This window comes from Urocitellus parryii, chromosome 15, assembly GCF_045843805.1.
Source record: "Urocitellus parryii isolate mUroPar1 chromosome 15, mUroPar1.hap1, whole genome shotgun sequence".
Taxonomy (NCBI): domain Eukaryota; kingdom Metazoa; phylum Chordata; class Mammalia; order Rodentia; family Sciuridae; genus Urocitellus; species Urocitellus parryii.
Genome location: NC_135545.1, coordinates 5,209,127 through 5,226,530, shown reverse-complemented (window position 1 = coordinate 5,226,530; position 17,404 = coordinate 5,209,127). Strand labels below are relative to the sequence as shown.

Sequence of the window (17,404 nt, the reverse complement as noted above, 5' to 3'; positions counted from 1 at the left end):
GCTGGGAGGGAGGATGGGCTCCGAGGGTATCTGAAGTTCAGCTGGACACTCTCACCTTGCTCTGCGGCTGACTGGCCCAGAGCCCACATTACCAAACTTCTCGAAAGCGTGTTCCCCATTGGAGGATCTCATGCAACCTCCTGGGTTCCACTCTGGGTGAGCCAAGCTCAGAGCAAGGGAAACAGGCACCGGATACTCTGTGAACTGGACTCATCCTTCACTGAAGCCAGAGTTGGCGCCCCGAGGCCCGCGCCGTGGGGAGGACGATGGGTTTCCCCAGCCTTTACCACAGGAGGAATTAGGCAATCTTACCCGGACTTCAAGGGTTTCAGCTGACATCTCCACAGCTCCACGGTGTATTTACTTTTTGGCCTGAGGCCTCTTACAAAACACCTTGTAAATTTTTTTTTGTCTGATTTAAGCCCTACCTCTCCCTCCTCCTTCATTTCCTAAGGCGACCCTACAGTTGATGGTCCACAGCAGGACACTTTTGAGAAATGAAGTGGACATTATTAACGATGTTAGGGTAATAGGTATCAACTGGGACCCTTTGGGGTTAATGAGGATGCATGATTTCTCTTCTCACCTCTGACCAAGCAGGCAAAAAAGAAAGAAAAAAAGACATCAGTAGTAACCTCACATCTTTTCCCTCTCCCCAAATCAAGGGGCATGAGATGGGCAGCCCACAGCTGGGGGACAGTGTCACTTGAGGAGAGAGGAAGCTGGGACTGGAGCTCCCAGGTGACCCCAAACCACCCCCCTCACTTTGGCTGTAACTCAACCTCTGCAGGGAGCGAGGAAGAGTTGGTGGCTGTGTCACTGGGCTGGGCCGAGTCCTCGGTCAGGGCCCTCTCCAGACTGGCCGGCAGGGAGTGGATCAGCCTGTCCCGGAAGTCCTGGCCCATGAAGACGTAGAGCATGGGGTTGAGGCAGCTGTTGAGGAAGGCCAGCGAGCTGGTCACGTCGATGGCTAATCTCAGATCACTGGCCAGACCCGTCAAGAGGTCGCGGATTCTGATGGTGGCTATGAGGGCCACAACCTGATACGGGCACCAGCAGAGAAGAAAAGCAGCTACGACAAAAGAGAGGACCCGTAAAGGGCGGCTGGATCTGATCAGGCCTTTTCTGTGCATTTTCCTGGCGATGAGGCCGTAGCAGATGCCAACAATGGACATGGGCATGCTGAAGCCGATGATGAACCGGATGATCCCGCGGACCGTCAGCATGGTGATGGCCACTCTCATCTTCTCTGCAGGGTCTTGGGTCCAGGGAGAGAAGTCGAAAGTGCAGGCTGTTTTCCCAGTCCCACGCACATTCGTCACTGTCGTCAGGCGGATGATGACTGGCAAGGTGAGGAGCAGGGCACAGAGCCAGGGCCCCAGGATCACCCTCTTGGCCAGACTCACGGTGCGGTGGTTCTGGGCCCAGACCGGGTGCAGGACACAGATGCAGCGGTCCAGAGCGATGAGGGCGATCAGGAAGACGCTCCCGAACAGGTTTATGTCCACGATAGTAAAAATTAGCTTGCAGAGGAACCAGCCAAAGGGCCAGTGTCCCCCCATGGCCTTGGAGACGATGAAGAAGGGCAGAGTGGAAGTGAAACAGAAGTCGGCCAGGGCCAGGTTCAGGTAGCTGATGGTGGTGACCGTGCGGGTCATCCGGAAGCCGGCCACCCAGATGACCAGCCCGTTGCCGAGCACGCCGAGGACAAAGGTGACCCCGAGTATCAGATAAGAGATGACATTCAGGACGACGTAGCCCTCGGATGCGCCCTGCACCCCTGCAGATGCGTTCGCGGGAAGAGAGGCGTTGGCCTGCATCCTGTCCACACCTGGAGTAGTTCAGCAGTGAACAGGCTTTAGTTATGGACCCCACACAGGTGCTCCAGCCCCTTATCTCTGCACCCACTACCGTCCACTCACTCCCTGGCTGTCCTCTAGGGTTCCCATACCAGCTAGAACAAAGTCACCACTGTCCCTTGGATCTACCCGCTTCTAAACATGGGCAACCTCTTCACAGACCTGCTGGGCTATGTTCCCCTGGCAGTTCACATGCAAGTCTCTCGCCAGGCGGACTGAACACGAACGCCCACAACAGACCCTTCACAACCAGCCCGAAGAGGGGGACAACCCGGGGGTCGACCAACAGGTAAACGGGTGAACAAAACACTGCATTTCCCCACAATGGAATATAAGAAGAAATAAAGTGTTGATACACACAGATGAACTTTGAAAATATTATACAAAAGAAGCCAGATCCTGGATAACCTATGTATGATTCCACTTGCAGTGAATACCCAGAATAGGCCAAGTCAGAGACAGAAGGCAGATTAGTGGCTGGAGTGGTGGTTACAGGTGTGACCTGCGACCTCAGCTACTTAGGAGGCTGAGGCAGGAGTATCACACAAGTCTGAGGCCAAGCTGAGCGATTTAGCAAGGTCCTGTCTCAGAATCAAAATTTAAAATGTAGTGGGGAGGCGGGCGTGGCTAGGGATGTAGCTCAGCCCCTGCTCAAGTTCAGTTTCAAGTCACCACCTACACACACACACACACACACACACACACACACACACACACACAAAAGGGAGATGAGTGGGTGCCAGAAGGTGGGGGAGGGGAAATGAAGAGTTATTGGATGCAGAGTGTGATCTGGAGTGAGGAAAAAGTGGTAGGACTAGATGGTGTCACTGTTACACAACATTTAAAATGCACCTACGACCACTGAATCGTTCACTTAAAATGTGAATTTTATGTTGTGTACTTTGGCACAACTTAAAAACAACCACAACAAAACAAAAAACGGACGAAGAGCTGGTGCCTGGACTGAGGAAGAGGTGGGAGGCAGCCCGTCTCCTTGCAGAGGCGCTGGGAGCCCTGAATGCCAAGACCAGCTTTCCTGCCCAGGGGCTGCTCACTCTCGGGGTCACCAGGGAGGCCTCCCCTCCGTGCTGTGGCAGGCACATCATTATGAATACTCCTTAGCTGTGAATGGGGGGGAAAAATCAGAGTGACAACCCGTAACATGTTGGCCAGGGTGACATCAGGTGGCCTCTGTGTCAGCGGGAACCTGGGCAGGGGACGCTGTCTCCCCTGGCCTCTGGGGCTATCCCATTAGGTGGATGGGATGCTCCTCTCTGCCCACTGGGTGGGCTCTGACTCTCAGGGATGCAGAAGACCAAGATAGAAAGGACGGTCCAAACGCAGCCATCTCAGGAGATTCGACGGCAGAGAACAAGCCAGGCTCAGGCCCCAGGCCTCGGTCTCCTCTGATCTGTGCAGCAGGCTTCCTCAAGGGGTGGATGAGTCAGTACCAAGAGGCTCAGTGACAGATGACAGACACATACACACAGAGTAAGGCTAGGGTGGCAGGTTTGTGGGTTCTCTCTCTCTCTCTCTCAAGTATGATACGACTTGTGCAGATTTAGGGCATTCAAGCTCATTGCTTGGAGTCTTCCAATAGCCAGGGTCTTTCTGACCCGCTGGGCTGTGCCACCTCTACACACAGGCCATCTCACATGGCAGGGGGTCCTCACATGGGCTTTAAGCACTGCAATGCAGCCAGTCCTATGTGAGATGGGCCATAAAGTAAAATACCCATTAGAGTCGGAAGACTTAAGATGAAGAAGGTAATGTGCGATATCTCGTTTATAACTTTTATAGCCAGGAGCAGTGGCACACACCTGTCATCCCAGAGGCTCAGGAGGCTGAGGTGGGAGAATCTCAAGTTCAAGGCCAGCCTCAGCACCATAGTGAGACCCTGTCTCTAAATAAAAATACAAAAAGGGCTGGGAATGTGGCTCAGTGGTGAAGCACCTCTGGGTTCAATCCCTGGAACCAAAATAATAATAGTAATAAACTTTTACAATGACTGCATATTTAAGTAATTTGGCTATATGGGTATATGATTATTTAATAAAATTGTATATTAAATTCAATGCCACTTGCTTCTTCTTGCTTTATAAAGTGCCTGCTGGTTGTTTGAAATTGCACCTGGGGGTCACATTTCTGCGGAACCCCAATGCTCTTTCCTCTCAGAAACAACTTGGAGAAGCCTTCCCCACCTCCCAGCAACTGCAGAGACAGTTGGAGGACGGCTTGTTCTCAGGCATCTCTAAGGCAACCCTTGAAGTTTTGTGCAATGGATAAGGAAGGTTCTGCAATGATAGGATGGGGAAGGGCAGAGAAGAAAGCCTGTGAACTCAGAATCTGCCGCAGTTCACAGGAGAAACACTGGTTCCCCATGGTCACGAGCCCCGGTGCTGCCTGTCACTGTGCCACAGTGATCTCCCCAAGCTCCATGTGGACATGCAGATGGAGGAGGACTTGCAGCAGGGTGTGACCTCGGTTTGCAGTTCTCAAGGGGGCAGAGCTGGATTCTCCCTCGTCACGCCCAGGACCACACAGGACGTGGACACATCCCTGCTGCCCAAGGCTCCCTGTTTCCTCCTCCACTCACATTCACATGACATGACCTATAATGGCACCTTCAGTTCTTCCCCTCACAGCTCTGAGCCTCCGCTCCCACTCCCACCCACAGCAGAAGCCCTTGCCTCCTGTCCCAGCAGAGCCACTGCCCTGGCTGCTCAGTGCCACTGTTCTCTGGCTTCAGCTCTCTGAGCAGAACACGGGATCCTGGCCCAAGACCCACCCTGTCCTCAGGCTCCAGAGCCCCCCCCCCCCCCCCCCCCCGCCCCTTTCCCTCCCTGATCCCCTTCCTCCTGCAGGATCCCTGTTTTCTCTCAACTCCTGATTGCTCCTGGGCACCCACGGGGCTGCAGAGCTGCTCATCTTTACACAGTGCCTCTCTGACTTCAGCCCAGGTTTTAGTTGGCAGCCCATTCCCTGGCCATCCTTCACAGCAGAGCATCCTGAGAGGGGTGCGTGTCTGCTGTGCCCACGTCTTCGTCCTGACTTTCTCTACTACTTACCCCGGGTCTTCTGTTCCCCACTCTCTGCTCAGGACACCCTTTCCCAGCTCCACAGCCCAGCTGCACGGGCATCTCACCTGTGTGTAGCCCTCAGCCGTGGCCCTTGCTCTGGCAGCTTTGAGTCCTTATTTCCAGGGGAGTGACTCAGGCCCCGAGAGTCAGCAGAAAATATACCCAGGGGCAGGGGGAAGGGGCAGGAACTCAAACAAGTTGGGCAACAGAAAGGGGAAACCAGGACCCCTGGTGGTTCAGGAGGACCCAAGAACATGCCCACGGGGCACTGTTTCACCCACATCTGGGGAGTGCCCTGGGGCTTTTTGGAAACTCTGCCTCCTGGGCGTTTTCCTCAGCTTGGATCCCCTGTGGGCTGCAGATGCTCAAACTTCCCCCCATCAAGGGTCAGGGGATCTGGGCAGCCAGGCCCCTTCTCCCTCAAAAAATCATGATAAAGAAAGGGGCAAATCCCGGGGTGAGAAAGATTGGTGAAGCGCAGCAAGAGGTAGAGATGCAGATGGGAGAGGAACCCGGAGCAGAGAGGGGAAGGGAGGCCAGGAGGCTGGGACAGTAGGCCAGGCCTGAGCATCAGCCTCAGCCACCAACTGTCCACATCCGCAAGGTGCCAGGGCTCCTGAAACGTTATGTGTCACCTAAGGTTCTGAGTGATGTAAAGAAATATGGAAAGACTGAACAGGACTGAGTAGGAATAGATTAGGTTCTGTCTGGACAATATAATCATGATCCATATTTATTTGAATCTGTCCACTTTTTCATCTAAATATTGTGGCTTTCTTCCTGATTGACACCTTGGGCTACGAGGTAGCTACCAGAGCTCCTGCATCCCATTGCAGCATCCCCAAGCCAGGGCAGTGGGGAATGCATAGAGCATCACTGAAGTTTTGAAATCAGAATGAGATATCTTTACATTTGCATTTTATAGGAATTTATTTGTGGTCATACATAACAGATATATTCCAGAAGACTCCCAAGGGAGGAAGGGTCAGGACAGAATATATCTGAGATTCACGAGCAAGGCACACTTGGGGGAGAAGTCAAGTGAGGAGTATGGCGGGGGACACCACTGTGCCTGGTGGAGAAGGGCCAAAAGGGGCGCAGAGAGGAGGACTCTGCAGGAGAACTGGCCAGCACTGCTCGACGTCTCCTCAAGGCTGGTGGCTCTTCCTGGTGCCCCTGCCTGGTGCCCAGAGGCAGGTTCTGTTCCTGGCTCCCAAACACTCTGCACGTAGCCCACCAGGATCTGCAAAATGCACAGATGAGCATGAGCAGCACAGCCTAGTTGGGGTGAAGTAAGAAGGAAAGTCTCAAAGCCACTTCCACCCAGGTGGCCCCATTGCCTAATCTAGGCCAAGCCCAAGGAAGTGGCTCTGGGGTCCAGCCAGGGGGCATCTCTGGGCATGATGCACACGCCCTCCACCCGCTGAACCAGGGCTGCCTGACATGGCTGTGAGCCTGGGGTGGTGCCTCCTGGGCTGAAACCCAGGCCCAGGGGCCACTGGTTGTGTGGCTGACCGGCCATTTAGCCAGGGGCCAGCATTTTTCATTAAGGGCCAGATAGTGGAAGAGTCCATGTTCGGTAGGGCACAGAGTCCTCGGGCAGCTGCTCAGCCCTGCTGGACTGCAGGAGGACAGCCGGGCCCACACACACTATCTCAGGACACTGCAATTGGATTTGGTGCTTTTCCCTGCTCCCAGTGCTGACGATGGCACCCAGGACCTCGTGCATGCCAGGCAAGCACTTTACCACCAAGCCACACCCCATCCCACCCTTCTATGTCACTTCTCACTGTCATGAAATGTTCTTTTTTGGTTTTCTTTAATTAGTAAAAAATGTAAAATCCATTCTTGGCTCATTTGACCCCTGGATGAACTGCCCTGAGTCTGTCTCTTCACCTTTGAGTTGAGATTCCCACTATTTACAGAGGCCTTTTGTTTTAACTGAACAGCTACTATAACTGATGCGAATCAATCAACATGAAATCCTGCGTGGCAAACACAAACATCCTAGTCATCAGAAGAATGCTCTTGTCTCCGATTTTGCGTGGCAAACACAAACATCCTAGTCATCAGAAGAAAGCTCTTGTCTCCAATTTTGCATTCTATGTGTGTGGACCCCTCCGGGCGGGCTTCACGTTCCACCCCCCACGGCCAACAGCCCCAGCCCCTATCCCCTGCTCAGACCTCGCTCTTGAACTGCAGGCAGTGGTCTTCCTCGTCTGTTTGTATGAGCCCCTCTCCAGCATGTCTGGGGTGCCCTTTCCCATAGCTCCATTGTCCAGAGCCCCCTCCCCGGATCTCACACTGAAGCAGCTCAGAACGTGGCTACTTGGGGTGGGGCCTTGCAGGAGCTAAAACGAGGCCATCAGGGTGGGCCTAACCTCTTTCCCAGGTGTCCTCCTAAGAGGAGGATGAAGACGTGCACAGAGCCCAGGCCAGGTGGAGGCTGCAGGGAGGGGGCCATCCACAAGCCACAGAGAGGCCCTGGGAGGAGCCAGCCCTGTGGACGCCTGGATCTGGACTGCAGCCTCCAGCTCAGGGGGAAAGCCCTTTCCATAGCTTGAGCCACTGCATCTCTGATGCTTCCTGTGGGGACCCCAGCAGCCAACGTGCTCTGCTCCCCCTGCAGGCTCCCACCTGAGTGACGGTGTCCCCCAGTGCCATAGTGCAATGTTTCACAAGTGACACAAAGTTCTTTGACCTTCCTCCCATGGAGAGGTGGCTCGATGCCCCCTGCCCTTGCATCTAGGAGGGGTAGGCACAGAACACAGTTGCAGGACACCCCGCTCTGTCCACAGAGGACTGGAGGATTACTCAGTGTGGAAAATCCCAACATCTGGCAGCCAAGGCGTTGCGTAAGCAGAGGAGTGAGCTGTGCTTCCCAGACTCCCCGTCCTCCACGGCTTGTCTCCCATCCTTCCCACCTTGGTCCTTGTCACTTTCCTGACTCGCAAGAACTGGTTTCCATGATGCCTGATATCTGGGGATGGCAGGTTAGAGGTGAGGTAGCTGCAGACATGTTACAAGAGCCCGTGGAGGGCAGATCCGTCCCTCCAGGAAACGGGGAAGCACCCTGGGCTTCTGTCACATGATGGGCCCTGACACCCTGTGCCCCTCCCACCTCAATAAAGTCCCTGCCAGAGCTCAGAGAGCCTGAGTCACTCCACAGGACGCCAGACGGCAGGGAGAGGACCCCAGCTCATAGTAAGTTGGGTTTCACAATTTAAGAATCATTGTCTGCAGGCCTGTTCATGACAGGTAGCTCCTCAACCAAGAGCAGAGCAGTATCAGAACCTCCTGCAACAGAGGGCTCCAAGCTCTCGCCTGGAGTGTGCAGAGGGCAAAATGTGCTCCCGATATTCAAAGACAGAATGTTAAAAAAATTGATTCTGTTTAATTTATTTATTCTTTTTTACTTTTTGAGACAGGGTCTCACTAAGGTGTCCTCCAACTCAGGATCCTCCTGCCTCAACCCACGAGAAGCTGGGATTACAGGTATGCTCCCCGACACGCAGGTCAATACTTTTTATTTTGGTGACATGTTCCAGTGATATTCTTTTGGATATATTGGGTTAAATAAAACATTGCCCCTGAATTTTAAAGCTTGTTTTTCCCCTGGATCCTGGAAAACTGTAGCCCTGTGGCTCCTATTTGTCACGTTTGTATTGGGCAGTGTGACTCCAGACACAGCCTTGATCGAGCTGGACCGTCCTGTGCAGCTGGCCACCTAGTGCAGGGGGCTTCTAGGACGGAAAAAAATTAATGGGTAAATGAACTAGAAAAGCATCTGGTGAGGCAGGCCGTGCCTGGGTGGGGGTGGCTTACAACCTGGTGGGTGAGGACGTAAAATTTAGGATGACATGAGAATATGCAGGATGAGCCTGGCAAGGGCATGTCACAAGGAAGGATGCCTGGAGCTGCAGGGGACAAAGCACACAAGTCCCCGAGGGGGCAGTGAGCTTGCACATTCATGGTCTCCAAAGAGCTCCATGAGACAGGAACACAGTGTGTAAGATCTGAGTGGACATGGATGGAGGCTCTGAGCACAGTAAAGTCATCAGTTGTAAAATTTTGTGTTTTGAGGCAGGGCCTCCCTCAGGAGGCCCAGTCTGGCCTGGACTCCTGGGCCCTGGTGCCTCTCCTGCCTCAGCCTCCTAAGTGACTAGGACTACAGATTCATACCACCACACCTGGCTTCAATGTCGTGATCTTATTTGTCCTTTTGAAAGATCATTTGGGCCAGGTGCCATGGAGCACACCTGGAATATCCACTTCTTGGAAGACTGAGGCAGGAGGATGGAAAGTTAGAGGCCAGCCTATAGTGAGAGCCTGTCTCAAAATAAAAAGGGACTGTGGATGTAGCTCAGTGGTAGAGTGCTTGTGCAGCTGAGTTCAATCCCCAGCATCACACACACACACACACACACACACACAAACACACATGTCATTTGGCTTCTGTCTAGAAAATGGATTGGGAGTGGGGAGGGGGTAGGCAGCAGGTTCAGGACCAAGTCATTATAAGGTTGGTGATGATACGAAGGCACTGGGAGAGCGGCAGTTGGGACACTTCAGAGTCTGGTGTGGGCCATGTCTGTCAGGCGGGGTGCCAGGACTCCCTGGGGAGGGGTCAGGAAGTCAGTTCCTTGTATCAGAGGAGAGCTCTGGGGAAGAGGCTCAGCTGGCCACATCCTGAGACGCCCTCAGCAGGATGCCTGCAGGGGACACGGGAGGGTCTCACCTGTGAAAGGCTCTAGCCCAGGTGCAGCCACCACTTACAGTCAGGTGTGGGTCTGGTAAGAAAAAATAATAAGAAGAAAATGAAGCTGTAGGTTGGGCTGGAAAGAAAGGGGCCAGTTGAGCTACCAAGAGGACAAGAACGTGGGAGGTGACTTCGTTGCCTCAAGCATCTTAGGGAGCTCTCAGGGAGCAGGGGCCTAAGGGACTCTGACTCGGGATGTCCCTGGGAAGGCGCCGGGGGTTTGGCCAGAGGGGGTCCTAAGTCAATGTGGCGTCCAGAAACCGTGAGGAGAAGAGGACGGGCCAGAGACTCCCCCAAGCCTGGGGCGGCCTCCTTCCACAGAGAGAAGTCCTCGGAGGCCCAGGGCTGAAGTCGGGAGGGATCCCAGGCCAAGGAAGGTCCCTTAGGGGAGGAGAGGACATGGCCGTGGGGGTGATCTGGTGGGAGGTGCATCTGGGGTGGGGGGATCTGGAGGGAGCTGCTGGGAGGGTGAGAGAGGACCCCAGCAGTGGAGAGTGAATCCCCTGTGCCTGCGGTGACCAGCACAGGGACACCTTGAGCTGAGGGCAGGGATCCCAGTCCGGTGGGTCCAGGGACAGTGGAAGCACTGGAGGGTCACAGGAAAGTGGCAACGTGATGGTGCTGTGGAGTCCAGTGAGTCAGCACGGAAGTGCCGTTTCCACCTGAAGTCTGTGATCCTGGAACCAGTGGCCCCTTGAAAAGGGGGACATTGGGCAAGTCACTTCCCTCTCTGAGCTGCATTTCCTTTGTTACACAAAGTGGTGTCTGGCCCAAAGCCAGGATGTTGTCATCAGGATGGCCCAGCTCTGCCTCGACGACCGGCCACCATTGTCCTTCCTGTGGTATGGGCATCTGAATCGAGCACTTAGAGCCCACTGAGTGCTGCGTACCCTCTAAGTGCCCAGTGGGATGATTGGAGGTGGAAAGAGGAAACCCGAGTCTGTGGAGGGAATTCGGGGTGGGAGAGGGTTCAGAGCAAGTTCTGGAGGAATCAGTCAGCCCAACTCAAGTTCTGTCTCTAGCTCTCTTCCTGGAGGTTCAGACCACTAATGTAACCAATCTAAGTCTTAACTCCCTCATGTGCACCATGTAGACTAATTATAACCCACACACAGCATTTGCAGGGTCTCTGAGCACATTCAGTGATTAACACAGGTTAACACATGAGACCTCCAAGAGCCGCCAAGGTGGGAGCGGGTGGAGGGGAAGCTGCTTGAGGGTGGGCGATGTCCAGGTGCAGCTCCTACTGTGGAGCACTCTCCTCCCCTCACCTGGAACTTCTACACTGCATAGCTGAGCCGAGCCCTGATGCACAGAGCCTGCCAGGGCAGGGTCCCTACCTGCTAGACTTCCTCCAGCAGGGCAGGTGATGCTCACCTGTGATCCCAGCAGCTTGAACGGCTGAGGCAGGAGGGTGGCAAGTTCAAAGCCAGCCTCAGCAATTTAGCGAGACCCTAAGCAAGTCAGTGAGACCCTGTCTCAAAATAAAAATTGAAAAGGTCTGGGGATTTAGCTCAGTGATTAAGCACCCCTGAGTAGAATTCATGGTACAAAAAAAAAAATAGACTTGCTCCACCGATCCCAGAAAATTTCCACCTATTCTCATTTAGTGCTCATCTGAATTTCAGTCTTCACCATAAAAGCCTCTCCTCTTCTTCAGAGGAGGGAACTGAGGCTCAAAGAGATGCCATTGACCTAGAACTCATGTTGGGAGGCATCGAGATGGGATTGGAAGGCAGCTGTATCTGCCTCTGGAGCCTGGTAGTCTTTACAATAGTGACCTTCAACCGGGGTGCTTCTGATACCTGGGAGACATTGTATAACGTCTACAGCAGTTTGGTTGTCATTAGAGGGGACTTGCCCTGATGTCTGGTGGATGCTCCTAACTAACCCACAAGGCATGTGACGTCCCCCTCCACAAGGAATCGCCCAGCCCCAGATGTCAGGAGGTCCGAGGCTGAGAAACCCTACAACCCTAGTGAGGCTACACATGCCCCATAGAGGACTCAGTGCCTGTGGTGAGCAGAGACCAGGACAGAAGGAAAGAGAAGGGAGGAGACCAAGGACAGAGTGGCAGACACCAGGTGCCATCCCACCTGGCCGTCTTTCAAGGGTGATTAGAGTGGTAAAGGTGTTCTCTCTGGAACTGGTAGGGCCTAGTTTTCAAATCTTGCCACCTCCACCGGCTGGTTGGGCCCCTGCTGGCCCCTCAGGGCTGTGGTTTCTGCCCAGGTGGAAGGATGGCGTGGTGACCTTACAAGGTTGTCATGAGCAACACCCTATTTGCAGACCACGCTGGACTGAAATCCTTCCTCTCCTCTTTAAGAGACCTTCAGCAGGTTGTATCATAGCTCTGAATATCAATTTATTCTCTCAAAAGCCAAAAATAATGAGCATCCTAGAGCTTTTCCATAGATGAAACTGGATCCCATGTCTAGAAATGAACACCGTGCATGGTTTCTCATGAGAACCCTCCAACTCACTCTCCTCCACTTTATCCCCCTGCAGCTGTACAACACGTGCAGATTCTCTGCATCTCAATCAGAGAAGCGCTTGAGCTCAGGCAGGGACAGTGGGTGCAGAGCTGCCTTCCTCACTGTCTTCCTCCAGCACAGAATTCACAGGCTGTAACCCATGACCACACAGCACCAAGTCGCCCTTCAGGCTTCTACTGGGGAGAGCACAGAATCCACAGGCCCTTTGCTCTCCACTGCTGAACAGTAGCTGAAACCATTAAATTAACTGAAATGGTGGCTGCACCTTCAGTCAAGGGCTGTCAAGGGACCTGGGGACTGCATGAACTGGGCACTGGAATGCTAGCATTGTTGCACTGAGTTGTGGGTGGAAGCAGGTTGCCACCTCCTGACTGCTTTCCTCGCTGTGCTCAGCGCCTGCTCCAGCAGTTGGGTGGCCTGTGCCCTCTCGGTTTAGTTCTTCTGCTGGTGCTCAGGGCTTGCAGTCTTCTTGGTAATGTAGTCTGCCTGGGAGGCAGGATGTGGACTAACGATTGTGGGAATAGGAAGAACCATCCTTTCCCAAAAGAACATGCAGGAGAGTGCCAGTATCTCGTGGTACTGCTGGCCACGAGGCTTGGTAGAATGGATCCTCTCTGGAGTAGGCGCCACAGAGGTGGGTGGGGCGGGCTCTGGACAGGGATGCTGAGAGATGGACGCACACCCGAGAAACGGCCACTGTTGACGTGTTTCAGGTGTGGGCGAGATGGACGCCAACGTCTCCGTTCCTCAGAACGGATCTGAGTCCTATGAGTCCCCTGGCTACACGGTTCTGGAGATAATCCCGCTGGTGGTACTCGCCGTCACCTTTGTCCTCGGTGTGCTGGGCAACGGGCTGGTCATCTGGGTGGCCGGCTTCCGCATGACGCACACGGTCACCACCATCTGCTACCTGAACCTGGCCTTGGCCGACTTCTCCTTCACGGCCACCCTGCCCTTCCTCATCGTCTCCATGGCCATGAGGGAAAAATGGCCTTTCGGCTGGTTCCTCTGCAAGTTGGTTCACATTGTGGTGGACATTAACCTGTTCGGGAGCGTCTTCCTGATCGCCCTCATCGCTCTGGACCGCTGCATCTGTGTCCTGCACCCGGTCTGGGCCCAGAACCACCGCACCGTGAGTCTGGCCAAGAAGGTGATCGTCGCACCCTGGATTCTGGCCCTCCTTCTTACGTTGCCGGTTTTCATCTTCTTGACTACAGTCAGCGATCCCAAAGGGACCGGGAACGTGTACTGCACCTTCAACTTTAGGTCCTGGGGTGCCACCCTTGAAGAGAGGCTGAATGTGGCCATCACCATGCTGACCATGAGAGGGATCATCCGGTTCATCATAGGCTTCAGCATGCCCATGTCTATCGTCGCCGTCTGCTACGGGCTCATTGCGGCCAAGATCCGCAGGAAGGGCCTGGTCCATTCCAGCCGCCCCCTGCGGGTCCTCACTGCCGTGGTGGCCTCCTTCTTCATCTGCTGGTTCCCCTTCCAGCTGGTGGCCCTCCTCAGCACGGTGTGGCTCCAGGAGATGTTGTTCCAGGGTAAGTACAAAATCCTCGAGGTCCTGGTCAACCCCACCAGCTCGCTGGCCTTCTTCAACAGCTGCCTCAACCCGATGCTCTACGTCTTCGTGGGCCAGGACTTCCGGGACAGGCTGATCCAGTCCCTGCCAGCCAGTCTGGAGAGGGCCCTGACCGAGGACTCGGCCCAGCCCAGTGACACAGCCACCAACTCTTCCTCGCTCCCTGCAGAGGTTGAGTTACAGCCAAAGTGAGGGGGGGTCTGGGGTAGCCCACCCTGGTCTCAGCTCCAGATTCCTCTTCCCTCCAGCCATGTTCTCACTTGCCCTGAAAAAGTCCTTCTGTGTCCCCTGATTTGGGGAAGAGAAACAGACAATGGGGTTTTGGTACTCTGGGTGACATTTTTGGTACTTGACCTGCGCCTCTACCCTGGGCTAAGAGGAGGTGGAGAAAGAGTCTAAGGGAGAAGAGTAATGAATTTATAAGGCTTAGATCAGAGTAGATACCTCAAGTAAAACTGTATACTTCATCATTAAGTAAAATGTTTGCTACAGGCTTTTTGTTCCTGTTTTTAAAATATGAGACTATATATGTTCCCTCCTGTGCCTAGTTTCCTAAAATTTTCCCTTTTTTTAAAAAAAAAATCACAAGTGGTCGTTGGATTTTAGGAAATGTATTTCCTACATAAATTAAGATTATATTTTTTATCCTTTTACCTGATCATAAATTAGGTGGATTAAGTTCCCCTCCCTTGTCCTCCTGGAATAAAGCATGCTCCATCATGGTTGGCTTTGTGTACTTATAGTCTGTCCCACTGCATTGGTGTGGGCTCTGTGTATGCCAGGGTGGCTCTGTTACCTCTGCTACTTCACTTTCCTCCTGATGTTCTGGCCACATTTACATCAAGCTTACAAAGGTCTCCTAAAAGGGGGAGGGAAGTAATTTCTATGCTTCTATTTCCTGGTGTTACATTGTTCTTAAATGTTTAGAAAAACTCACTAGTGAATCCAGTAAACCTTGGGTTTTCTTCCTGGGATGATTTTTAGTAACAGGTTCAATTTCTTTAATAGTAAGGATTCAATTTTCCCTCCCTTCTCTTTCAGTTTTGGTAAACTGTAATTTTCAAGGGATGTAGTTGTTTTATCAAAACTGTCAAATAGCATGAAAAAGCATAATTGTGTACAGAACTGGACAGGGTTTCTCTCAAACAATGAGAATGTAAAATTTACCCAAAGGCAGAGATTTTGGTCGGTCTCTCACTGATGGATCTTTATCCTCTATGTATAAAATAACAACTGTCATGTTGATTGAATGGATCAAGATTTATTGAGCTAATGGATTAATAAACAGCACTTTCACTTAAGTGGTAAACGAGAATCCTTAATCTTTAATTTAAAAAATCTCCAGCTGGGCACAGTGATGCACACCTGCAGTCTCATCTACTCTGGAGGCTGAGGATGGAGGATCCAGACCCTATTCCAAAATAAAAAATAAAAAGGCAAAGGATGTAACTCAGTGGTGGATCACTTTTGGGTCCCATCCTCATTACCACAAAAAATTGAGTAATTAATTAATTTAACTAAACCCTCTCCAGCCCTTACAACCTGAGGGAGACCAGGTCTGGTGAACCTCTGTCCTCCTGCAGAGGACATTGATAAATGCCCGTCTGGCTCTGCATTTTCAGGAGCGCTTCCCATTTTGAGTGTCTGCTTAAGTAAACCGCTCTGGCTCACTGTCACAGGATGGCGCTGCCTTTAAATAAGTCCACCCGTGACACGTGCTGTTCACATAACTGCTCCAAAGGGACTTCGTTGTGTCATACACTCTCCCCAGGCAGCACTAAAAGAAAGGGCTCAAGGGGCAGGGGATGTGGCTCAAGCGGTAGCGCGCTCACCTGGCATGTGTGTGGCCCGGGTTCGGTCCTCAGCACCACATACCAACAAAGATGTTGTGTCCACCAAGAACTAAAAAATAAATATCAAAAAATTCTCTCTCTCTCTCTCTCTCTTAAAAAAAAATGAAAAAAAAAAAGAAAGAAATGGCTCAAAATGAACGTCAGGCGGCTGGGTGGTGAGGAGTCCTGCCTCCACTGCTGTACCGCACCCTTCTACACCCCTGAAGCTCCTCACGCTTCCTGGACAGAGCCGCTGGCCTGTTTCGTTGGCTCCTTGACTCCTGTCTAGTCTTTCAAGTTCCCAAGACTTGCAAAATCTTTAATGCCCAGCTAAGATGTGACCACAGAGGAAAGAAACCAGGGCCATGAAGAATGGCTCCTGCCTCCTGCAGGTGGAGGGCCTGGGCTTCCACGTGGGCTCCTTGGAAATCCCCTTCATTCCAGGGCAGGGGATTCTCACTCCCTGGGCTGGGTCGACTGCAGTGTAGCTGTGCCAGTCACAGCCTGTCCGTCTGTCTTTCCTTCACTGGAGCTCTCAATGGACGCCCAGTACCCACACCACCATCCTATCCACACACTGGGTGTCTTTGGAAGTTGAGGACTCTTTTTTTTTTTTTAAGTATATATATTTTTTACTTGTAGGTGAACACAATACCTTTATTTTATTTTGATGGGGTGCTGAGGGTGGAACCCAGTGCCTCATGCGTGCTAGGTGAGCGCTCTACCACTGAGCCACAACCCAGCCCTGAAGCTGAGGACTCTTTAGGTGTGGGGGTCACTATCAGAAAGACACACTCTCAGACCTGATTGAGTCAGAAACTCCAGGATAAAACTTGGAAGTTTGATCCCCAGCACCACAACAAACAAACAAACAAAACCTTTGGGGATGTCTGACTTGGAAGGGTGGGGACTTCCTGTGTTTGGGGAGAAGAGTGTAGTGAGGAGTAGCCAATGGGTGATCTGTGGCAGGGACTCCCCTGCCCACCCAGCATTCACCCTCTTCTTCTCTAACAAAAGCAGGTGTCAACCACCAGGCTACAGTAATGTGTCCCAGCCACCCTCTGTCCTGTGAGAGTGAATTCCAAGCCCTGAGATGCAAGAGCTGGGTCATGCACCACACGAGGGGCAGCCACCGTCTTTTTGTGTATTCCTAAGTAGACCCTAGTTTTTTAGAGCAGTTCTAGATTCACAGTGTATTTAGTAGAAGATTCAGAAATCTTTCAGGTGCTTCCTGCCCTCTTGCAGCTCGTCCCAGTAGCCACAGCCCCCGCCAGAGGGGTACATGTGCTGCAGAGAGTGAGCCTGCGTTGATGCGTTATTGTCACCTGGAGCCACATCTCATCAGGGTGCCCATTCTGTGGGTTTGCAAAGATGAGCAATGACACGTACCACTGTTATAGGCCCACGCATAGCAGCCCTAAAGTCCTCTCTGCTCTCCCACTCTGTCCCCCTCTGTCCCTAATCCCTGGTGAGCACCCATCTTTTCCAGGGCTGTGTACCTTCATCTTTTCCTGACTGTCTCAGGATGGGGCATGTAGACCTTCTGAGATGGGCTTCTTTGCCCTGTGCATTTAAGCTTCCTCTGAGTCTTTTCAAAGTGTGACAACTCCTTTCTCCTTAGCACTGAAAGCATCCCAGGGTCTGGTGGACCGCAGCTCGCCCAGGGTCTGGAGGACCGCAGCTTGCCCATTCATCTGCTAAGGTCACCTTGGTTGCTTCCCACTTTGGATGATGGACAACGCTGCTTCGAGCACCCACCTGTGGGTTTTCGTGTGGATGAGTTTTCGGCTC

The 17,404-nt window shown here is 52.7% G+C and overlaps 2 protein-coding genes across 2 annotated transcripts; one reads left to right on the top strand and one right to left on the bottom strand.

Moving 5' to 3' along the window:
- Window positions 1–761: 761 nt before the first annotated feature.
- Window positions 762–1,820, bottom strand: LOC113177500 (fMet-Leu-Phe receptor). Its single transcript, XM_026382037.2, has one exon. The coding sequence runs from the start codon at window positions 1,818–1,820 to the stop codon at window positions 762–764; it is 1,059 nt and encodes a 352-aa protein (XP_026237822.2).
- Window positions 1,821–12,917: 11,097 nt separating this feature from the next.
- On the top strand, window positions 12,918–13,973 carry Fpr2 (formyl peptide receptor 2). The gene has a single exon (XM_077793190.1). The coding sequence runs from the start codon at window positions 12,918–12,920 to the stop codon at window positions 13,971–13,973; it is 1,056 nt and encodes a 351-aa protein (XP_077649316.1).
- Window positions 13,974–17,404: the final 3,431 nt, after the last annotated feature.

Bases quoted from the DNA above. Each gene is read 5' to 3' on its own strand.
- LOC113177500 (XM_026382037.2), bottom strand. From the start codon at position 1,820: ATGCAGGCCAACGCCTCTCTTCCCGCGAACGCATCTGCAGGGGTGCAG.
- Fpr2 (XM_077793190.1), top strand. From the start codon at position 12,918: ATGGACGCCAACGTCTCCGTTCCTCAGAACGGATCTGAGTCCTATGAG.